At 44.6% G+C, this 25,077-nt stretch overlaps 1 protein-coding gene across 3 annotated transcripts in view; it reads right to left on the minus strand.

Moving 5' to 3' along the window:
• Positions 1-25,077, minus strand: part of LOC6554225 (protein similar) — a 70,113-nt gene that overhangs the window by 7,274 nt on the left and 37,762 nt on the right. For all 3 annotated transcript variants that reach the window (XM_015153601.2, XM_001981206.3, XM_026976263.1), the window contains exons 8-11: positions 9,943-10,649; positions 4,285-4,775; positions 3,462-4,215; positions 1,721-2,376 (exon numbers count right to left, since the gene is read on the minus strand). In XM_015153601.2, coding sequence (XP_015009087.1) covers positions 1,721-2,376; positions 3,462-4,215; positions 4,285-4,775; positions 9,943-10,649 — 2,608 coding nt within the window. The remainder of the gene's footprint in view (positions 1-1,720; positions 2,377-3,461; positions 4,216-4,284; positions 4,776-9,942; positions 10,650-25,077) is intronic.

The following is a 25,077-nucleotide window of genomic DNA, read 5'->3' on the forward strand; positions in this document are numbered from 1 at the left end:
AGAAACACAGCTTTGGATAATGTTTTTTTTGGATAATGTTTCTTCGTTTTGGAAAATGACTTCTCCTCGTTCGTTTAGATGTATTTAAAGCTAATAAAAACAAAACAAAGGAACTACAAACTAAATTAAAACGACAACTAATAAGAAACGAAAGCTCCTGCCAGGTTAAAGCTTCAGTGGCGACCCGAGTTTTGTTCTATATACGCACTATATCTTTACAGCTAACTCTAGGTTTATCTCTATATCTATAAGATGTGTGTGCTGTGCTGTGCGATTGAAAACGCGGACAGCACGACGATTGTTATTTAATTGCTAGTAGTTGCTCTATGTATATGTAATGTGTTGTGTTTTTGTTTAGTTTTGACTTTTAACTAGATTAGTAGGCATATTTGTCTAACTTATAGTTGATTCTTCTAGGGATATCCTTTTCTCGACAATTTTTTTTTGTACCTTCAGCGCTCGAATTTGAGTTTTCAATTTTGCTACTTTCCGTTCACAAATTTTGACAATTTACATGTGTTCCGCTTGTGCATCTGCGTGCCGCTTCAATAGTCATCAACAAAAAGGCCAAAAATGAACTCGAAAACAAACGCGTTCTGTCTTTCAATCATATATCATATCTTTTATATCCGTATTCCTGCACTGCTGCTACTTTTCATTTTGCTCAGTCAAAGCTTACACATCTAACAAATTGCTCGAATAAGTTAACAGAAATCATAGGGATAAGGTCTAGAACATAAACCTGATGGATGCCGGTAACTCAAACAACAAAAGCAAATGCTATCACAGTAAAAAACTTAAAGTTGCCGTATTTGAATTTATATAGTTTACAATTTTATTGCAATCGTTCTCTGATTCGCATTCCTCTCATCTCCTCTACATCTCTAAACAACTACGTCCGGAGTGTGCGTCTGCGATCCGCTGTGATGGTTCTCTGCTACGGCACGGTGATCACTCGCTAAGACTACTCGATTAGTATAATGCTACCGCTCCTCGTCGTATGTACAACAGAATTGCTCAACAGAACAGAAGATTTTAACAACTTTTAGGTTAGGTCTTAGGTCGGTAACTTAAAAAGAAATCAACAAATCGCGCCAAGCTACAACTTAGGATTATCGACCGATCAATCCCGCTCTTCTGGCTCGCATCGGATTGGATTGGATCGGATCGGATCGGATCGGATCGGACCGGTCCGGTTCGGTTAGCACTATTTTAAATAGTCTACAAATTTATAATTTTAAAGTCCACGCTGCAGCTGCGACTGCAGCTCTCTTACACATCTAGACTAGATCTATCCGCTAAACATATACATATATATATATGTATATATATATATATATATGTGTGTGTGTGTGTATGTATATCTAAGGACTAAGGTCTAGGGACTACAAAAACGGACTAAAACTAGGCCCGCCTTCCTCTCGCAGCGGGAGGAGGTTGCTTGTTGGTTACATTTTACAGTTTACAATTTAGCTGATGCAGTGGTAGTCGTATTTACTAGTTAGCAATATAAAATCGATCCATTTACAAAGACAAATTGTAGAAATGGGCTTGTCCATGCGCTTAGCCTAACAATCCTTGGTTTTTGTTAATCATAGCCGGCTGTGGGTGCTTCCATTAGCTAATTGAGAGGCGGGTAAAGGTCTCGAATCGATGGATCCTAGACCTTGGCCAGCTGCTTCTTGGGCCGCATGGGCACAATGCAGTAACCGGCACTTACATCGCGTCCGCTGACCAGCAGGTTCTTCAGTACCGAGTTGGACTGCTGTTGCTGCTGCTTCTGCTGCTTGCTCTCCGCCGATTGTTGCCAGCGCTCGCTGCCTGCTCGCTTGGCTGCTTGGTTCTGCTGCTGGGCAGGATCCTTGCCAATCAGCTGCTGCAGGAGCTGGGGGGACTGCACATCCAGGCAGAGGGTTCCGCTCTTCAGGCGCTTCGACTCCACGGGATTGCCCGCTCCTGTCGCGCTGTTCAAGTGTCGCTTGTTTCCATGTTGCTGCTGCTGCTGCTGTTGGGGCACTAGGTTCACCTTCGCCACTCGCGGCTGCGTCGTGGTGAGCGGCTTGCTCTCCACCAGGCGAATGGTGGCCTTGGTGGTCACCGGCGCAATGCTGGCTCCATTCAGCAGTTTTATAGCCGGCTGCTGCAGCTGCTCCTGTTGCTGCTGCTGCTGCTGTTGCATCAATTCCTTGCTATTCTGTATGGTAATCAATGGCACTGCATTCAAGATGATGTTCTGCTGCTGCTGCAGTTGCTGCTGCTGCTGGAGCAACTGGATGGCAGACAACTTGCAGGGAGCAGGAGATGTGGCGTTGGGACTCACGGGTTCCGGGTCCACCACCTGCATTTGAATCAGATCCCAGCAGTCCAGATTTGCGGCTAAAACAAAAGCAATTCAAGTTAATAAGGCAAGAAAATATGCAGTATAATCCCCAAATTTATTGAATCGAATGCCAGCCAAAAATTAATTCCTTTGCCCATGACATTGGTGCTAATTTAAAACAATAATATTTGGCTGCCTCCAACACTTTGCACATAAATAAGTGGGCATATTCTACACAATATATACACGCTGTCGTTCTGCCTTTGACTCAGTATCTTTGTATCTACAACTCTACATATACAACAAGTAGCCCATATGCACAGTTTGTTTCGGTTGTTTCGCGCGCCTGCTGTGTGCGACATAAATCAGCCATTATTAACTAGTGGAAAATTCATAGAGGCCTAGATGCCTAGAAGCCCTGAGGCATCTGTCAATATACCCCGATATACCCTGTCAGACGACCCAGCACTTGCAGTCAATACAATTGACAGGGCTAGGTGCTGGTGTCACGGATTCCGTCAGCTCCTGGGCATCAATCACAGTCCTCGTGCCGTGACATGTGTCAAAGGTGAGGGAGCAGTGTGTGAACATTACGCAAATCGCTTCAAACCACTGGAGTGGCGCGCAGACCCACATCAATTAGCTCTCCCGCGGTTGCCGCTGGCGGACAAAGTGAACCCAACCCACAACTAAACCAAGTGACATCTTCCGCGACACGCAACTGAAATTCCGAATTTTTCTTTATGCTTGCCTCTATTTTTACATGTAGGCGTTGGAGTGCGTGCGTGTGGGTTGGCAGCATATCATAAAAAATAAAGCAAGTTTCCACGGGTATTTTTAGCCGCGGAACTGCCATAAAATTAGGCCTCTCCAAGTGCAGGAGGCAAAATTGTGGAATATTTTCCAAGCCGAATGGGAGAGGGACAGATCCCAAGGGGTCGTAAATCAATCTATTCAGCTTTATTAAATCTATCAAATGCCGCTTTCTATTAAAAGACGAAAGTGTCGTAAAATGTCCACCCATAATTACCCCCAAATTGGTCTAACATTCTTCCCTTCGATCTGATATTCTTTCTAAAATCACCCAATCCATGTCTGTCTTATACCTATGTACATCCCCGAACTGCAGCAAGATACTTACAGTCCTTGCTGTAGTCGTTCTCAAATGCATCCTCCATGGAATGACATAAGCTGCCTCCCATTTGCACATCGTATTTCTCTTTTTTGCACTCGATGCTCAGGCTGAGTAACTGCTGATGCTGCTGCTGCTGTTGCTGCTGCTGCTGACGCTGCTGCTGCTCCTCCTGCAACTGCAACTCCTGCTGCAACTGCTGGAAAGTCCTGAACTCGTTGCCACTCTGCTGTTGCTGCTGCTGCTGCTGGAGCCGCTCGTTGCACTCCTCCGCAACCGGCACACCACTTCCTGCCAGGATCGAAAGTGTTCCATTTCCGGATCCGCAGAGCAGCGCCGCCAGCTCGCTGGAATCGCTGGTGAAGACCGCCGCCTGCTGCTGATGTTGCTGTTGCACGGGCGATGGCGACAATGACGAGACCGTTGAGGCTGGCGAAGAGCACAGGGAGTTGGAGAAATGCTGCTGCTGCAGTTGCGGCTGCTGCTGTTGCTGCTGTGGCTGGTAGCCATTGTTGGCGTATTGCTGGTGATGCTGCTGCTGCAGCTGTTGCAACTGCTGCTGTATGGCGTCGATCTCCTTGGGCACCATGGTTTGCAGATCCTCTGGTGGGCACCACATGAGATCCGTCTCCGTTAACAGGGGCATATCGTCGTCGATCGGGATGTAGGGAGCACGCATGGCAAAGGCCTCGAAGGAGAAGTCATCCTCCTGGGTCAGCGAATTGGGACTGCACAGCGATGGGAGGCTGCTGTCCTCGGGACTCTGTGGCAATAGAGGAAAATATCGTTCAGTAAGAATGACAATCAATGCTTAGAGGTGTGGGAAACTCACCTTTGATGTGATGCTGGGCGAATGCAGGTGCTGGGAGCAGCTCGTGTCATTCGACTCCTCGCGATAGTTAAACAGCGGATCGATGTTGCTGCTGCTGTTGCTGTTGTCGTGGTGCTGGGGATGTTGCTGCTGCTGTTGTTGCTGCTGCTGCTGCTGGTTGTGATGCTGCTGTTGCTGCTGCTGATGACTGGGATTGCTAGCGGTTGCCGTGGGAGTGGGTGTGAGCGGGCTGAGCGGACTGTTGGCATAGCTATTGCTGTTGCTACTGGTATTGCTGGATGCAGAGGTGCTGCTGCTGCTGGGACTCTGGTAGTGCTGGCCGCTGGCCGTCGTGGAGCAGGTGGTCGAGTCCAGGGAGTTGATGTCCTCGGGCAGCAGGCAGGTGCCCATGAGGCCGACCAACATGTCACTGAAGGGAGTCATCTCGTCCAGCTGGATGCAATTGGTGGAGGCCAGGTGATGGGACAAATCGTCAGGTTCTTCCTTAAGCACTGGAATTGGGCAGAGAAACATTCAGTTAGTGGCGGTTTTACCTAGTTTGCGTTGGGGTGCTACTTCTCAATTCGGTTTTCGGTCTACTGTTAATTGTGACTTGTGTGCTGCCGAAATTTCAATTATCGCCCGCCGGAGTCGCCCCTAATTGACAGCTCTCAATTGAATCTAATTGAAGGCAATGCGCTCCCCTCGTGAATTAGTCGCTCCAATTGCCATCGCGGTGGAATCGATGCAGAGCCATGATTTTTATGGCCGGACGACTCATTAATCAGCATTTCGGGCCTATTGACGTACGCGGAATAAATGCAAGCGAAGCGGTGCGAAAACAAACGCTTCTCAAACGGGAACTCAACATCGATAAGATCGCTGCATTCCAGGTTATTTTTACGGCATTAAGTAACTATCGCGTGCATCGCCCCAGATCAGGTGCAAGTCCTCTTATCAGCATGGGGTCCTGAACCAGGGGCGATCTTCCCTCTTGATTGGCCTGTGCGTCACCTGAGTCCACTCATACGTTTAAATTCTTAAGCATCTAAGCCGAGCCTCAGCTATCAGCCCATCCCGATCTCTATCCCCAGCCCCAGTCCCCACCCAATGCCAATCCCAATCCCATTCCCGTCATGGGGTTTGCTATACTAGATGGTATGCTAATAAAACTGGTCCCAACCGCCTGTGTGTGCCGACTATTAGGTTGCAAAATGGAAATGAAAAACTAACTAAAACGACGGACAGACCGCAGGCCAAATAGAATTTCAAATGCAAGTCTAAGTTCGTGTATGTAAGTGCGAGTGCATTGTTTGCCTTTGGCTCAGCTGCTACTTCTATCAAAGAGCCATATATAATACGGATAAATCCCAACTGCGGCAACTGCCACCGGGCAGCCATATAAGCCAGAATATAGTAAGCACATTGCCTGGAATGGGCTCGCGGCTCTTCACCAGCCCACATAAGGCTTAGTTAATGCATTTCACATGGAGAGAAATAATTTAACTCATTTCTTTAAGCCTACTATAACCTAATTGTCTGTTCTTAAAACTCCTCTTAAAATATCCTAATTCTGGCATGACATTTGAACGCATGGTCACACCAAGCTAGCTTTGGCAGGACACAGCGAAATGGTCTCTCTAATCATCGTTATCTGGGTAACACTGCTAGTCTGTGTATCATTTTCTCTCCGTGCAGAACATATTCCAATGCCATTTTCAGGCAGGCGGCAATAAAGATCAGATTAGCGGTGTGTAAGGGATTTGCACAGCTTGTAGCTGGCATCTGCTTGCTCTTGCGGTCGTTGCATTCGACACAAACAAATTAATTAACAATGCAGGCCCAAAGGTCTAGCCCCCCGCAAGTCCCAAACCCCGGCTGTATGGAGCCCCCAACCCGGCAGTGTGACTTGTAATTATGGCACTCGAGTGCTACTCAACGTTGCCAAAGCTTTTTGCGGAAAAAACAACAGAAATTATGGCGCATGATAATACGACTCACACAGAACCGAACCGAACCGAAAACAGAGCCCATAGTCAGCGCCAATTGGGGGTCTATCTATATCTATATCTATATCTATATCTATATCTATATCTATATCTATATCTATATCTATATCTATATCGGAATCGAGGAGTGCATTTTATGAGATAGTTGCAAAGTGTTTATATATGTATTACCGCTCATCGAATGTGTTGTTTTTCGCCGAGGTGCAAGGCCGGGAATGGCATTTAGCGGCTAACTGGCTAACTGCGCCTACACGCAAGGCTAAAGAGGACAGAGCAGCTGCGACTGCGTCTTGGCCATCACCCAGTGATCCAGTCACCCAGTCACCCAGTCATCGAGTCACCCGGTCAATAAGCAACCCAGTCACACTACAAAAAACATTGTGCAAGGACTGCGTCAAAGTATCTAAAGGAATCTATTGAAAACCGAATAACTACTTAGATGCATTGATTTCTCGTAGATTACTTGATGTTTCTGTGCCTTATAAAGGCCATTTCGATCTGTCATCCAAGGAACAACGCATCGTTTCTTCATGTGCAACCGATGAGAGGTCGGTCGTGAGGAACTTGTGAAAGGCATCTCTGCACTTGAGCCACATTCGGTGCACTTGAGGCGTGTGTGCTGTATTCGAAAGTTTTCGAGGGAACAGGTTGCCGCATTAGCACTCATTCAGCACATATTTCATACCGAAAATGTATGCTCAACGCGTGACTACGAGGAATCTTCGGGACAATTGGAGAGAACCCAGAACCCGGGAGCAAAACGGCTTCAATTTAAATAAATTTATGTCATCATCTGCAATTGAAGACGGCGACTCGTGACGTGACGTAGTTCCAAATCAGAATCGGAATATGTAAACAACGGACATGGGCACTTAAGAACCCGCAGAGATCAGAGGAGAGCCACCAAATGGGAACAGACAGGGCGTGATGTGATGCTGAAAAGCTTAAGATTCGGCTGCTTAGCTTTATGTAACAGCCCGAAAAAACGACAGTTTACACAGCAGCCACAGAGCTGAAATCAGGCTCGGACTCATCATATCAGCTGTGAACTTGAACTGAACCCGGGTGATTAGCGGAGAATCCAATCCAGCCATCCGACCGTTTGTTATTTTTATTCCACATTTGTGCTTCTGGTCGTGATGGGCGCGCTTATCACGCGTGCTAATCACGATAGAAGTGCGTTGCCCATATTCCCCTTCGATCCCGAATTCCATCCATCCGCACTCTTAGCATAACTGCCCAGCCACCGAGCCCACTAAGCCCATAAATGTATCGACCAATTGATATTTATGGCCACTGGAGTGCTCCTATCCGTGTGCTATCGTTACAAATATTTGCCTTTGTAGATTGGGAGTGGATAAGAGCATAAGGTAATTACACTGGGACACTTTGTTTTTGTTTGGCCACGAGTTACTTTTGCTTGGCCATCGAGAAGATTTCCCACCCCCCTCCTGATTATCTGTGCTGTGCTGTAAAAAGCGCCTTGAAAACGCGAGTATCTGACGGACGGCAATCGAGGCGATCGAGTGTTACAACTGATTACGTTGACGAACGGAATATTTGAGGTGTTTGGAAAAGTACCAAACAATCGCGGTGACAAGAATTACATAAATACACTGGCTACTCATCATCCCCTTAAGGCGATCTGATTTGGGACCAAAATAAAGCCCTAGGCGTTTCCCCTGTTTATTTACGTTCCACGCAACGAAAATAAATATAGACGACGCGCTAGAAGAAAGTAAAGTAAAGTTTAGTATCTCTACATCCGAGTCTGCAGGCCCAGCAAAATGTCAACACAAAGAGGCCGTGGCCGACCGAAAACGAACGCGGTTAGAGGCTGCAGCTCCACTCGAGAGTGTCGAATATATACCCCCAACATTTCGGGGGGCCAATGGATCTGGAGAGGGAACTCGGGCAACACAGGCGACACAGGCGATATATGCGAGACAGCAGCGCTTGATCCATCGACGGACCTTGGCACACGCGCCAAAAATTCAGCTCTCCACAGCCCCTGGTTTTCACTCTTCTTTGGGGGACCCCTGTCCCCCCGATGACAGCCATACCGCTTAGCATATTAATTGGCTCAAGTTAATATTCATATTTCTGTTTTTGTCACCAGGCGGCAGAAGCCGCCAGCGAGAAAAAAATGGAAATAAAAGAGTGGAAAAATTCACTCGATGGTCAAGGAACAAAAAACATGCGAGATACACATATATTCCTATAGAGAAATGAAAAGAGTGGGCAAAACAATCCGTGACGTTTTTTAAACTAATTTAATCATATGATTTCAGTGGGAAATACTATGGAAACATGTTTACGATCGCCTTCAGCAGAGAGAATTCTTTATAGCCTTGCTATACTAATAAATAAAACAATTAACAAACTATTCAGAATGATTGAAACAACTCCCGTAACAAAAGCAAAGTGCTAACGGCAAGGATCGAATCTTAATAAGGCCTATTGTATATCACTTCAATTATACAATAAAATCAAAAATAGGCTTTCATGTAACACACGCGGCGTATACACAATAATTCACTATACAGAACGTTCGAATCGATTACCTAAGGTAACCCACTTTACAGTGCCATATAGTAACCCATTCCATAGCCGCGATCTTCGCGCTTAAAAACAAAACCAACACCGTCAAACTCTAATCTTGCAATAAACGATCCCCCGGGGTTCCATACACAACACTGCGTATGCGTAATGCCGGCAAATTGTGACATAAGAGCCGGGCAATTGCATCGGCAACCGGCTTGCGGTTAAGTTCGGATGGGAATGGCAACGGCAACGGCTAGTACATAGCCCTCCATATATGCACCGCACCACTATATACCTCGTTGTGTGCACTTATCAGGCGAGCGAACGGAACATTGTTTACTAATGCACTTCTCGAGCGGCGGGCTGGTCGGGGGGGGCGGCTGTGTCTTTACAAATAAATAGTTTTATTTGCGCAAATTGCGGCCACAGATAAGCGAGCCAACAGGCAAAGGCGACCGATCGCCAGAGTGACTGACCAGCTAGCTGACTGAATGAGTGCTTGACCAACTGAAGGGCTGACTGGCTGACTGAATGACTGAATAACCAACCGACTGACCAATCAAATCGCACAATGCGTCAAATCACATCAAATAGCGCGCGTCACCAAGTTGCCTGCCCCTCCGGCTGTTGACTATTTTTGCATAGAATTTATAAACAAGCAAACCGGAATGCATATGTATAAGTTGGCGCTGTTTTGTCGCTGAAAAGCGTTGACTTTAGCCTTGAACGCAGAACACTGCACCTGATGCACTTCACAACACGAAAAAAAATGAAAAACTACTCAAAAGCGGTTCGCGAATCTTTCCTGTTTTGTATTATCTTCAACACTTATCAGCTGATTCAACCACAACTTCCCTAACAACCGAATTCAGTTATGTAGCCCAAGGTGTGTTACAGAAATCTCAATCACTTAAATGCTGACTTACTAATGCGAGATCTAGTGCAGCTCTTGATAAGAGCATACGCTGATTATGTTGCATTAACTATTTAAGTAGTATACGTTCGAAAGATATCGCAACTGAGCAGCATTCAGGTTGGGAAATGCATTCTTGGGGGTGCATGATAAAAGATCGAGATCTCCGTAACACTTCCTCGTATTTATAAAAAAGTAGAAAGTAGTACTTACTTGTCAGACCTCGTCCATCGTCGGCGAACAGCGAGCAGAATCCTTTACTCATATCTTGAGCTGGTTGCTGGGGATTCTGCAGTTGGGTTTGCTGTGGTATCTGCAGCTGCTGATTGCTCGAGGAGATTATGGCTGCCGTGGCGGTGGTGGTGGGCGGCAGAGTGGGCTCCACGCCGAGCGAAGGCTTCTTGCTGAGTACCGCTGTGGGCGGCGCCGTCAGGGGCGGAGCGGGACTCGGGCGGAGGACCGAAGCGGTCACCGACTTGGGACGCTTCTCCTCGGAACGCAGTCCGCTGCTACTGCCGCTGAGCAGCTGGGCAGTGATGGTGCGCGGTCCTGGCGAGTGGTTCTCCCGCTTGATCAGCAACTCCGCCTGGAGGATCTGCTTGTAGGGATTGCTCTCGGGCAGCTGCTTTATCTGGTCAGCCGTAGGGGTTGCAGTTACTGGTGGGATTGTGACGCTTGTTTTGGTTTCCTTGATGGTTTTCTCTGCCTGCTCGCTTTCAATTTGCAGAGGCTTAGCTTCCGCCTCTAAGGAAATGGGTTTGTTCACTGTTTCCTTGGCTTCCTGAAGGATTATTTCGGGATCGGCTGCTTTTTCGGGCTCCTTTTCGGTTTCAGCTGCTTGGTGGTGGTGTTGGTCCTTTTGCTCACTTGCAGCCGTTTGTTGAGCAAGTGAGTATATCTCATGTTTATTCTCAAGATTACTGCAAGATGAAGAGGCACAAACGCGATTCGAATTGGGTTTAATTGAAATGCTTGTTTTCGGTAACTTATTCGCGTTGCACTCATTTGTTACACCACGGCGAGAAAAGCGATTCGCGGGATTCGTTCGAAAAGTATCTGAACAATGCAATGTATCTCAGTATCTCAAGAGAGTATACTGCGCTCTTTTCAAGCAATCAGCTGACACAACAGCTTGCCACTCGTTCTGGGTTAGTAAATACCAATTAACTAGACTAATTAACTCTACGGGTCCCCTAACGAGCCGAATTGAGCCGGTATTTCTGTAGTAAAATGAACCCCTTCGTTTGAGTACACGGAAAAGAATAGAATATAGTTATTTACAAAGGTTAATATCACTTATCAAAAGCTGCTTTGATAACACTTCACCAATTGAAACTCAGACTTTCATAGATAAAGGCTTTTAATGATAATATATGTTTTCGTATTTATCAGCAAGTGGTATTTCTATTTACGTTTCTTAGGATTAAAATAGCTAAGATTTAGTACGGATTATTTTATATGAAATTTGGGCAGATCCTAGCTAAAGCCTGCTCCTAAAACAACTATGATATGAAATGCGAAATCATTGTTTAGTAGATCATCAGTTTATAAAGTGGAAAATTCCCAAAGAACTATTTTTAGTGCACCTTTATTGCAGGTAAAAGTCCGTGTACGGTTGGGTCAAACGTGATCACCGACCATTCCTATTCAGAATTCAGAATTAGCTACCTCTGGGCGGGTTCCTCGGTTTCACAACTGCCATCGGAAAATTTTCGCCCGCCGATAAGTCACGTTTCACCAATGCCAGACCGATTTTTGAACATTATCAATTATCCAAGCGAAATCAGAAACGAAGGGGCATCGTTCATATTGTTTTTGCTGTTCTCGTCAGTCGGATAGATAGCAATGGCACTAGGTGGGTGTGTCCCAAGAACAACAGCGAGACCAGACCCAGATTGATAAGCTCCGAGCTGCTACAGGGTGTAATCAGTAATCCGATGGAACCGCCACCTAGACCCAAAATCCCAAGAGAACCCGGCAACTGCCTCGATGTCTCAGGAACTTTTTTTCCACCTCTCCTGCGATAAGATACTGGCGTTCGCGCGATCGGCCGACTCAACCTGATCTGCAGCACGGCGGACGGGCGACGACGTCTCCGTCCGGATTGCCTACGTTAAACGGCCGTAAAACTGTGCATGCACGGAGTGGCTGAAAGTCAAGCGCTGGGCGCGTGAAGACCCCGTGGGGCCCCCGTGAAGCCCCCGTGGAATGCGTGCTGCGACTGATCTGGCGATAAAGGCGCCATCGCACGATAACTATACTATACTATATGTGTGTCCCGGCCTCGAGTGCTGGACATGATGTGGCGGAATACCACCACCAGCGCCAAAACAAACAGCCGAGTATTATTTATAATTTCCAGTGGTAGCGGGAGCAACAACAGCAACACAGGCGGACCAACTTTTTGGGGGCTCGTCCCTCTGGTGAAATAGTACAAAATACGTCGTTCGAGAAGTGGTTATAGGGGCACCGCGACATTGAAGTGAAGTGAAGGGTCTTTTGTCTTCTGTCCACTGGGTAATCGAAGATCGGTGATTTCCTCGAGGGTGACCAGCCCACTTTCTGGGGGCAGCAAAGAGGCTCAATGTCACACGACTTTCGGGGAGTTGCGCAATTCGACAAGAATCGATTGATTAGTGGGATTGGGTGACATACGCCCAGAGAACACACCCACCACCCAGAATTATACCGGAAGGTAACGAGTGGACAACAACATACAGAAGCTTTAGATACAGATGTACGTACTGCTGCCACACTTAAATAATTGCTTCATCTTCATTGTTGAGCTCGGCAATTGTTTGGGGCCCGTCGCATGACACGGGCCAGTCCCAACCAGTTAGAACCGACGATCCATCGGTACCGGTGGATCTGCCCCTTTTCGTGGCGGAGGAGGCTTACATCACATTATTAATTGAAGGCCTCCAAAAATGCGCAAGTGAATGCGTACAGCTACGGTTGAGATGATAGCACCAACAATCCGCCACTCGAATTGGGGAAAGGTCATTATAAACCAGTTGAAACGAGGCTATTTTTGGATACTTTTTTGGCAGCAATATACTTGCTAATCTGGAGTGCTAAAAAACAGTGACTGCGCTGTTCACCAACAATCAATGGGACCTTTATAACACATTTTTTGAATGAGAAAAGGAATGCGCTTGCATGGAAACTAGAATTTAATACATTAGATTTGCGTTATTTGACTCAAATTGTTTACAGATATTTAGCAAATTAATCTTTGCATTACAAAGTCATTATTTCGACGAGACAATGATATATAACTGCCTTCATCACTAGCTCAATTAGTATTGTTACACCCGATTACTCATGGCATAGTTGAGGAAATAGAATGATTTTTTAATTGCGCAAATCAAATTGCAGCGAACTGAACACCAATTAACACAAACATGAATAATATTTCTGTCATTGCAAAACATCGCAATAATGAAGAAATTGTAAAAGAATCTCTTTTTGATTAGTTTATGGATTTTCCATGGTTATCACTGATTACCACCTAGTGTGCTATTTTTACGGGCGCTGCTGTGATTGCAATGGGCACTGCAAAAAACACTCCAGGCTATTTGAAGTGCCGATGGGTTGATGAAATGTTCGAGAACGACTGCATCGACTGCTGATAACAGATACAGATAGAAAGTGCACCCGCGATCTTTCCTCTCAACTCTTGAACTGTGCAACTCGAGTGGAAGTTGTACTAATTGTGGAACGTGGAACGTGTGCAGCGGATGGCGAATCTTCGAGTGCTCTGATGACTTTCGAGTACGAGACTTTCGAAGTGCGAAGTCAGCAGCGCAGCTCGATCGCCTGATGTTCTTTTGCCGCGCCCCTTTTCCACACGATTTTCGCAGATGCACAAATTAACTACCCAGCGCAGCCAGACGAGCTGCAGTTGAGCAAAAGGTGAAACAAATAAATCGGAACAGTGGCAGAGATAACTATTTAACCGGTTCCCGTTATGAATATCTCTATTTTGATGTAAATCAAACCACAATTGATATTTATGGAAAATTTTTTTGCAAATCTGCGTCTTCTATGGAATTTTGCTGGCGGAAACCTATACAGTACATCTTCATTTCGCAAATGAGTTTTTGAACGATGCCTATGTTGTGGCAATGTTCTATCGCCTGGAAGTCCTTTTTGCGAGCTTTGGGGTTGCATCAAACACATTTTCTTATTGTGTAACAAATTGCGTCGAAGAACGGAAAACACAGAGGTAGAGATACGAGAAATCGGCGACCATAAAAAGAGAGGAACAAAACAAGCGGACGACAACAAACACAAATTGTCTGAAAAGCGAGAGGCTGTAAATTTGCTCTCCTTTCCTTTTTGCTCCTCTTATTCTTTTTCCCTCTTTCAATTGCAGGGCAATAACGGGTGTCCCCCTGCCGCGCCCCCTTCTTCTGCTTCTTCCTTTGCTTGAACAGCCCCCCTAAAATAGCAGTAATTGTTCGCGTTTGTGTGAGTGTGTGTATGTGCAGTAAATTGAATGAACGAAAAGACAGTAAAAACGAGATCAAAAGAGTGGAGAATTGAGAATTGTGTTTTGTGTTTACGGAGAGTTGTGTAATCGATTGCAGCAGCAAAAAAATATAAATCTCTTTAATTACACGCACTCTTGGTCGTAAAACACACCATTAAGATTTAATAAACAAATGCAAATGCTCAGCGAATTTATGTAATGCAAATTTGCAACTGCAATGTGGCGAACAGCGAGGCGAAGAGAGAGAGCAAAGAGAGGAATTCTTTTCTTTTTTTTTCTTTTTTGGACAATGCACGCAGAATGCAATTTGTTGCAGTCGGCGTCGCAGTCGCAGCGCTGCAGCAGAGCATTTTACAGGTTAGGAACGAGTGTTGTGTAAAACTTTGTCTGTTTTATTGCATTTACTTTTAATATTCCGTATTTTTAAACGATCGTTTATGAATTTTTCGGGCGCTTTTCTGCATTCCGCGTGTAACAAACATTTGCACACTTTTCTAATGAGCTTCCTATGGGTTTTGGGTTAATTTTGCATTTTTAACTTTTGCTCTGGACCGTTTCAGATTTTGATAATCGCTCACACACACACACAAGCAGAGGCTGATTAAAATAGCAATTATATGTTTTTTATAATTTGCATATAGGCCCCCACTTGTGTGTGTGATTAAATTTATTTTTGTCAACTTTTGTATTTTTTTTCGCTTGGATTTTTATATTCTTTAGGCTGACTTTTTATTATTTTTTCACGAGATTCACAGGTGTATAAAAAAACTGCAGACTTTTTATGTAATTTGTTAACTTCGCTTCTGTTGATCTTTTACCTTTTGAACTTGGTTGTTCAGCGCTTTTATTTGGCTTTTGAGTGGTTATTTTGTTATTAAATATTTACAGTTCCGTTCGGGCGTGTTTAGTTAGTATTTTCCCTTGCGTGGGTTTTAAGCATTTTATTTAACTTTTTGCACTTCGACTCGACTCGACGGCAGCTGGCGAAGTAAAACAAAACGTCAATCGGCGATTGTTTTTAAGCACGGCGCGGCGATCGGAGAGGTGCGAGCGAGATAGCAACGGCGGCGGCGGCAGAGTTTAGTTAATAGTTTTTGTTGTTGTTTTTATTTTTTGTCACTAGTGCGTCGCCTCTCTGTTTTTTCGGTTCAAGTTATAATTTTCTATATTTTTCGGGGAGCAGTGCACGGAAAAAGTGAAGTGAGCGCTGCGAAATTTGAGAGACGAATGAGTGGAAGTCCGAAAGCGATGGCTTTTTTCAAAGCGCCAGCGAAGCGACGCCAAAAATAGAGAGCGGCTCCCCAAGAGAGCAGCGCGTTCTGAGTGAAGAGAGCCGCAACGTCGGCGCACTGAGTTTTGAGTGCTTTCCACTCGGAAGCACTCGTTCTGTGCCTGAATTTTGAGTGAAATATTCCTCTCGTATTCACCAGCGATTTATTATTGTTTTTATGCCAAACAAATCAGCTGAGCGCCGCAAAAGAAACCTCTGCCACTCAAAAATCTCCCTTTCTCCATAAAATAAAAGAGCACAAAGTTCTGCCTACAAAAATTATGCATTAAACGTTGAACACGGAATATCAGCTGATAGTAATGATAACGCCAAATCGAGTTCGTATTACCAGTGTCCAGGTACTTATTCATTGTATTTATTCGTGGCCCCGCAGGCGCCTAAAAGTATGACAGAAGTAATGCAGGGAAAAAAGTCCTGAATGGGCAAAGCGGAAATCGATGCGTGGGCTAACGGAATCAGCCTCCCACTCCGCCGAACCAAAAGTCGTAAAAAGAACACACAAATATTCGTGTTTATCAGTGGGAAACAAGAACTTATTGCTTTTTCAATTTCCCGTACAGTAACAACTCGAAAGCAGCTGCCACACGAAAGGGTTGCCTTTATATAGCGAAAAGTGTATTATAATTTCTTAGGAGCGATCGTAAACCTGTTAGGTTGTACAATGTACTACGAATACAAACAACATGGCGGATGAGCGATACTTCCTTTTTTTAGCAGTGTGACCATTCAGATGAAAATGTGGTACAATTTAGGCAATTTTAGTTGAAAGATCCTGCTATAACAATGAAACTGTAGGAACTTTTTGGGCCAACGAGTTATTTTTCTCTGTATATCTTGGTCATAATCCAATATTTCACAAATATGAGCTGGCATTGCCCGAGTCGACATTCGCTAATTTCGCCATAAAACTAAAGCCATTGCGTGATAGGCATAAAAAAGGACACACAAACCGACACATACACACATTCAGAGAGAGAAGGATAAATAATAGGCCTGCCAGGACGAAATACGAAGTTAGAGAGAGAGAGAGCAGACGAGTGAGAGAGACGCAGCAGGAGCAAAGTATTTGCAGAAATTTTACGATTTGCCTTGAAAACGAAATAAAGCGTTTAGGTGTGTAGGTGCGTGCGTAAGTGTCCGTCAGTGTGTGTGTGCGTGTGTGTGAGAGGGTATATCGTCTTTAGTGGTATTTGTCTTCCCACTTCTCGAGTGCATCAAATTTACACAACTCGCTGATGAAATCTCGTGAGCCTCTTCGTTAAAAGCTCACTTAAACGGGAATTTTGGAGGGGGAAAGGTGAACGAAAGTGGGCGATTGAAAGGTGTTTCCACCTCCCACACGCCCCCCAAAAATGTCAGAATATCCCCAGAAATGTGTTCCCCAAACCAGAGCAAACAGATCCGATAGAGAAGAGAAAAGAACATGGCAAACACCATATTAAAGTCGGAATGAAGGCAAATAAATTCGAAATGTTTATGCAGTTTTTGCTGCCGAGGAGGACAGAAATAAATTCAAATTAAATTCGGGCCAAACATTTTCCCACCAAGGCGAACCGTAAATAATTGGAGGCACAAAAAATCAGACAAAGATACATTAAGCAACAACTTATTGTTCATTGCAAAGTTTGCTCAATTAAAATGTTGACAAAATAATTATATTTTATACATATAATATCGACTGCAATAAAAAAAATCCAAATATACAAACTGGTGCGATATAGAGTGTTATTTAACTTCTGAAATTTATTTTACTCTTTCGAGTTCTGCCAAGTCTGTGATAAACCAATAACAACCCCATTTTGAGTCTAAAATACATAATACTACCAAGTAAACTGGATTCTGGCCTGCTGCCTTCAATTCCCATGCCCATTCAATCCATTAGCGAGCCTTTAATGAATCGATTATTATTTATCTTGTTGGCTGGACAAGATCGAGCAGTTATCACCTTGTCAGTGGCTATATTTTCCGCATCTTTGATGGGAATTTTTCGCGAGCCATGAACAGTGGAAATGGTTTTAAAAATAAACACAAAGTGTGCCAAAAACCAAACAAAACGAGCCAGGAGCAAGGCGGCAAGCAAGTAAAAGTCGAACGAAAAAGACATATTTTGGCTGGCTGGAAAGGAATTTTCACCCCTTTCGAGTTTATTTTCGGATGCTGCATTGGCGTCTGCGGGACTTTTGGATGGAAAGGGGAGGAAATGGGACTGAATGCCGCCGCAGACAAGCTGAAGCGTTCTGCAATTCACTTGGCCACAATACAAATCAACTGTCGGACTTCAATCACATTAAAAGCATGCACCCAGGAACTCCGGAATATATATGACCCAAATAAATCAGGCGTCCAGATAAACCGGTCTACACACTATATACTCCAGCATATACATCCACGCACCCCGGCAAATGCAACCGGATTGCCAGATCGCAAAGTGCTGCATCATACTCGGTCGTCATAAGGAATGACAAGCCCCCAGCCGTAAGCACTATAGTCCCATGGTGACTCAAGACCATGACACAGGGATTGGAGGAAATCGGTTTGGGGGGAAACCTTATCTTGGCGGAATTCGACCGCAATAACAAATTCTTTAGTTCTTCAAATCGTAGCTGACGTATCAGGTTGGCTTCTTATATGCGAATTTATGGAGGAGAAACGGGGAAAGCCTTTACGTAATATTTTTATTCAACATACAAAACACGCTGATTGATTAAAGCTGTTGCAATCAGCAATTGTGAGTTTAGAATTTGGTTGCCAGGGAAAAAATCGGGGTTTGGATTGAAATGACCATTGTACTGGAGCAAAGTTATTCATAACCTAATAAAACATATTTCATTACCACTTTTAAAAACCCGTAGATAGTGAATAAAGTACGTTCATTACTCGAAATAATTTCAGAAATAAAAGTTTGCTGGCATCCGGCAATTAAACAAAAAGCAAATTGACTTATGTGCGCAGATAGCTATTGCACATCTGCCCACATGGATTCTAGCCAGATCCACATCGAAAACCATGACCATATCGAGAGCACTGGGTCTGGACTCGAGTGAGTAAATCATTTGCGCAGTTGCAAATCGGCAAATCAGATGCAATGCCCCAAATCCCCCGGTGCCCCAACTTGAACCTGCTTGGCATCTGGAGAATTATTTCATAAGTTCCGCCGGCAGTTACAGCCCAATGTTTTTATTGTTGCCTTACTCAGCTGCCACGTAATTCTGGCCGCAATTTGCGAAACGAGCTCAATGGACGTCAAACTCGCGAAATCGAAAGGTGCGACGCCGTTTCACTCACGTCGCTTCTACTGGATTTGCAGACACATAGATAGATAGATACAGCAGCGGTTAAGCTTGTGGCAGAGAGTACACCTCAGATGCAACAAAATGGAAGTGAAATAAGCTTCAGATATCAGTTCTTGTTGTTTAGAAACAGAACTATCAACATCTTCAAGATACTGTATCCATAGAGGGAGCTGCACATTGCTGAAGCTAAGTGGTGGAATCTAGTTTCTGGCTCTAGACAACCCACCGCAGGTGTGGCTGGCTACTCACGAGGCAGCAGGTGCAGACGTTGTTTAGGAATTCCGTGGAAATGCCCCAGCCGACTGTGGGTCTTGGTCTGCGACCAGTCTGGCTATGGGGTTTTCAACTCTGGCATACGTGCCGAGCTGCCGATCAGCTTGGAGTAGTTCCACTCTTTGGAGTAGTTCCACTCAAAGCGGAGCGAGTGAGCCAAAGAGCCGTGTGTTCCGCCGATCGAGAGTTGGGATCGGAGATTGGCTGGTATGGGGACCGCTGCTGCCGCTCGAATCAGCGTAAAAAGTGCAAAAAGTGAGGCGCAGGCAGAAGCGAATGTGTGCCGCCGTCTGTGTTTCTGTGTTTCTGTGTGCCGGCCGGCATCTGGTGGAACTGGTTTCTTCTTTCCACGGGCGGCTCCTCTCTCCAAGCACTTTGCGAAAATAATGAAAACAAAAAGTCGGCGAAAGATTTGGCAATGCACAGACAACGGGGAACATTTGATAAGGCGGACACGTTCATGGGTAGTGATGTGGAGGAAAACGAGAAACCAAGCCGAACATCAAATCAAGTTTTGCGTGCAAGTTAGGCCCGAAAAACAAGACAGAAACAATGCGCAATGACGAGGCGTTCACACAAAAAAAAACAGAGATGTGGAATGGGAATGAATGGGGCAAGATCTCCAGATAATTCGGGGGTTCTCTTCCTATATCCTCCCTGCTTTCTACCTACTCAAACAGCTACTGTGCGTCGGGTTCCGCTTCATTCGACGATGCGGCATATTTGACGTGATATGCTCCCAAATGTTTGGGCAAACAGGTGTTTGATAGGAAAGATACTAAGCTAAACTGGTTTACAGTTTCATTGTAGCTTTGGAAGAAAGCTGCCTTGCAGTTATCAATATTTAGGTGTGTTTGCTTTAAGAGATGTATCCAGCGGATATTGCTAATTGTAATCATTTTCCCCAGTGCACAGTGTACCGCCATTAATGGGTTGCTGAATGCTTTATAAATGGCCCATAAGTTGACCAGAAGCTAATTGCGGATTGGGGTGCCCAGATAAGATTATCAAAGCTGACGCAAATCGATCGGAAAGCCTCGTGGGGGAGGGCATTCGATAATCCGCGATTTACGAGCCACCGAATCAAAGGCCAAATCCTAGTGGTAGGCCAATATTGATTTATCCTTTTGTGACAGGCCATGGATTTGATGTTTTTTTGCAGGACGTGGAACGCAGGACAGCACAACACGCCACTCAAGTGTTGACAACTGTCGCAGGGAAAACTGCGTGGAATGGGCGGAGACAGCTGGCTATTATATATCACACTTTTTGTGTGCTCTCGACCAACAAAGGCCGAAAAGTCCTCCACGTCCTGCTGGCCCATAAATGTATCTGTTTCCTCGGTAGCTGTATCCGTATCTGTATCTGTATGTTTATCTAAGCGCCGCGGAATGAAGCCGACAAAAGGTACAAAAAGCCAAAAGTGAGCGGGGGGACTCACCGACGCACCAACAGAAAAGCGGATGAGTTATAGTCGAGATACAGATACGCCGATAATGACGGATGTTTGAGGGGAAGAGTGGGAACACAAATAAACAATTATCATCTGTTGTTAAAAAAGTGGCAACACTTTTAACGTAAGATTAGTATGGGCTTGTGTACACAGCAAGCAAAACTTAAAAGCAGATGAAATGTATTTCCTTTATAATCTAGTATTATGTGAAATTTTCTTCTCTGTAGCATGCGGATGACCAAAGATTGTATGGATGTAGATGAATACGGTATCGCCATCGAATAATTGCTTAAATTACAAAATTTGTGTCACGTTTAGACGCTTTTCTGCCACCGAATGTTTGTCATGTGTTTTTGATTTAGCATTTTTTTTCTGTTGGCCCCCAGCTTTAATTTCAACAAATTAGCGACATAATGAAACGCTTAATTAAAATAACAAGCCACCGCAACAAAAAGCGAGAATGATTCCAGACAGCCGACACGCAAGTAACAACAACACAATAATAATAAGTTAAAACAACATTTATTCTAAACAATTTGGCGTGGCATGATTGATGGCTGGCATGCCGGAGATGATGGTGATGATGATGAGTACTTCTATACAGCGAAAAGCTAATAAAAAGGCCAAGAGCGCCGCAATTGAATGTCGACGGCGGTCGGGAAATTGGCTGCAAAACGAAGTCATCAAAGGAAAAGCCATTTTCCCATTTCCATTCGCTCACTCATTTATTCATTCGGTTAGTTAGCCAGTCCGCCATAGACTGGGCCCATTGATTGCTCCCCTTCCGGTGGGCGGGTCATTTTTGGGGGCGTTCAGTCACGAATTAATATTAAACTTGGTCTGCTGTCCAAACAATGTCTGGCCAAAATAATAAAAGAGCCCACTAATAATGACCAAATGGCACGCGATAGTCGAAAGTGCACACAATCGGATTGGGAGTGGTTGGGATCAGCTGCTACAAGCCCGAGAAACTTTAAGAATTGTCAAACTACGAAAACATAACTTCTTACAACCAACTAAAACTCCTAAAAACTCCTCATAACGCAAATTTTGCAGATGTCCTGATGATTTATGTACGTCATTATGCGGGACAAATATAAATCTAGTTTGGGTCAGGAAAATTAATAAACTTGCTCGCAAATTGATAAGAAGAAAACGGCCTTAAAAAAAGGGACAATGGGCAGCATAAAAAACCGGGAAGGAAAGGAAAACAAATAAAAGAGGGTCCTGCAGGATGTAGGATATACAGCCGAGGCGTGGCATCCATCAAAAGTCACTCAGGAACATGTGTATCAGATGCTCCAGCCTCTTCCATCGCTCTTCCACCACTCGGATTCTCTTTCTCTGGATTTTCTCGGGCTTTTCTCGGGCTCTTCTCTGGCTGGGAAATGGAATAAACCCACGTGCCTCGCTTTTCCCCCTCGACTCCCGCCGCCATTTTCATCGTTCTGCATGTGACCAGAATTGTATTCTGCTTTCTTCATTTCGGCTATTTTGGAAATTCTCATGCCACGCGCTGTATTCGATGCCTCCCACTTCTATTTTCATTCCAATTCCGCGCTGCACGGCAACAAATTTTCCGAATGGGTCGCTATCCCAAATAATAAACTGTTAACTCGACAAAGCTTTTGAAATGGGAAATATACATTATTCGAACAGATAGATATAGCAGCTGTGTGTGCATTTTCCACACTTTAATATCATCAAGTCAATCTAATTTTTCACTGTGTGTGCACACGCTGGCCGCATGAAAGCGAAAGTGAAAATGAAAATGGCTTTCGGCATCGACAAGACCGCGAAGCATTCGAATCAATCTAGACACGGCGACAAAATTCATGTGACTCGCGTTTAGCTAGCACTAATTGTTATTCGCAGTTGCGATACCCTGTAAAAAGGAAGTCTTGATATAATACCATAAAGAAAATTGTAGCTGAGTGAGATTCTGTTTTATTGGGAAAGCAGCTGAAGTAGCATCTATAATTCCCTTCCCACGCCAAATCCTCTTAAGAATATTTCCATAATCCCCAAATCTTCCAGCAGTTTAACCCAGGCCATCGCGAATAGACCTCACACAACCTATTCCACTTGATTCGCCCGGGGCTTTTTCTAAACAATTTTTTATTGAATTAAGAGCAGCAGAGCGGAATGGGAGGGAAAACAGTGAAATTGTGACAAAACAACAAGCGGCTGGCGATTATTAAAATAATATTAGATTTAAAGCGAATCGCGTGGGTTGCAACCATTCCCAGCCCATCGGGTCACATGTTGCAAGTGAAGCAAGAAGCAGCAGCCAGCCAAATAAATAAAGGAATTAATGGAAGAGATGAGGAGAGTCCAACGATTTATGCGTTCCTCTGATCCGATTATAGTCAAGCGGTTTGTCGCCCGATGTCGAGCACGGCAAATTATCATTAATATAAATAGCTAGATCGGCCGGAATTTGTTTATCTAGCGCCCAGCGCTCTGTGAGATCTTAGCACATTAATTTCAAAAATTTCAGGCCTTGGCATTGCTCCAGCTCACGTAGACCAAGAAGGGGGGCGAGGAGCTGACCTTCTATCGGAGGGGGAAAGGATATATATTTCGAGAACTATCCAATTCGTGTCGTCATAGTTATGTCTCTAAATTTACAGAATTATGTGTCTAAATATACGAAAAACAAACCAACAAATTTAATTCAACAGTGTCATTGAGGATTATAAAAACATGATGGAACTTTTCGAGAATCAAACATTGATAGCTTCATTTGAAAGTTTACAATCTGGTAAGCTGGACGATTTTCCTTACATCTTTAGCACAATTGTAAAAATGTTTTGCCATCTTCCGCCTCTTTATTTTTTTGGACCCCACTTGCCCCAAAACTCTTTCATTCCCCTATTCATCGAGCCGCTGTTTGTCTTCTTTATTGTCTTCGACAGCGGCTTGTGTCAACTTTGGACCCGAAAGTTCTTTAGTTTTATGCGTAGTTGGCGTGTTTTCCTCACTTCCCATTAACTTTTGTCTGCTTTTCGGGGCCGACGCTTTGACGCCCTCCAATGCCGAAAAACATTTCCATTCTGATAACTCGGCTCTGTCTCCGGGTTTCCATTGCTCTCCACTTGCGTAATTTGCAATTACGATGGGAAACTTTTCCCACACCCGCCGGCTTTTCCGCCCAACACCCTTCTGTCTTGGGAAACAGAGTGCTCGAATATTTGCCAGCCGTTTGCGCCCCAAATTATGCAATGCCAAATGTTTGAGCCCGATAAGATTGTCTTGTCTCTCTTCCCACTCCCTTTTTATCTCCTTTTTTATCATCTTCTTTTTGCGGTCCTAAAAATAATTTCTCCTCTGAAAACTCAATAATAAAATCTGGTAATAAAAATATATAACTTCAAGTGATATCGGTAATGCTCATCGATTTGATCGACATTTATCGATAACGAAAAAATACTTTCTGCTTTTTTTTAGGCTTTTTAAGAGATAAATTAATTTTATGTAGTTGGAAAGAAAACGTAAAATTAGCATCAAAAGGTGCGATACAAGGAACACCCTCAAAGAAAACCCTCATTCCCCAAATTATTCTTCCTTCTTTTATCGCTGAAAACAGCAGTGGAAACAACAAAGCAAAAAAGCAGGCGCCGCCACCTGGAGACAATTTACCAGATAGCCGTATTGCCTGCAATCGCTCTTCACTGTTCGCATAACGGTACACGTGCCGCACCCGCCCCAAAATCTTACACCTCCCACAAGCTCCGCTCAGCTGTTTTTGGATTTTCTGGTGCAAGCAGGAAATTGTTACCCACGCCCTGGGTGGCGAAAAGAAGGCGGTGGGTGGAAAATGGGGGTAGGGCGGTAATAGGAAAACGTAACCAGCTCCAGTTCACTCCAATGCGGCCTACTTTTAGGCTCAGAAAGAGAGCGCCGTGCTCTCTTTAACGGCACAAATTGCTCTTGAGCATGCGGCCTACGAGGGACCTTGAACTCGAATTTTATTTTTTCTTTTTCCAGAACCACTCGGCTTTCACTTTCGCTGGTGCCGCGTTATGTAATCCCCCGGGGAGAGCGAGCGAGAGCATAAAAGAGAGAGAGAGCAGCGTTTAGGCTCGTGCAATGGCATGGAAAATGAGCAGAACTTTCACTTTCAGCAGTCAACGACACTCACACACACAGGCACGCACACAAACACAGGGAGAGAAAGTGAGAACGCTTGGGGTACAGAAAAAAATAAAAGCCAAACACACAAATGCGACGCAAAATATTTGCAGGAACAACAAAACATATGATGATGTTGTTCTTATTGCTTTGCCGATTTTCCCTCCTTGTTTTTCCTGTTAAATCGAAGCGCCATAAAAAGCAAAAGCTCAGCGAACAAACAAATAAATTTTGTAATAGGCGGCGAGAAGGTGAAATTGATTTGCCTCTTGCTCAGGCCTTTTATTGTCCGACAAATGTCAGGGCCGTCCCCCCAAAAAAGTATGCTACGTAATTGTCACATCATTGGCGTTGGATGGAGGGGGTGTTTGTTGGGGGGGAGGTCCTCCTGGTACATCATTGCCCAAAT

The sequence above is a fragment of the Drosophila erecta genome, unplaced genomic scaffold (genome assembly GCF_003286155.1).
Source record: "Drosophila erecta strain 14021-0224.00,06,07 unplaced genomic scaffold, DereRS2 tig00000000-arrow-pilon, whole genome shotgun sequence".
Taxonomy (NCBI): Eukaryota; Metazoa; Arthropoda; class Insecta; order Diptera; family Drosophilidae; genus Drosophila; species Drosophila erecta.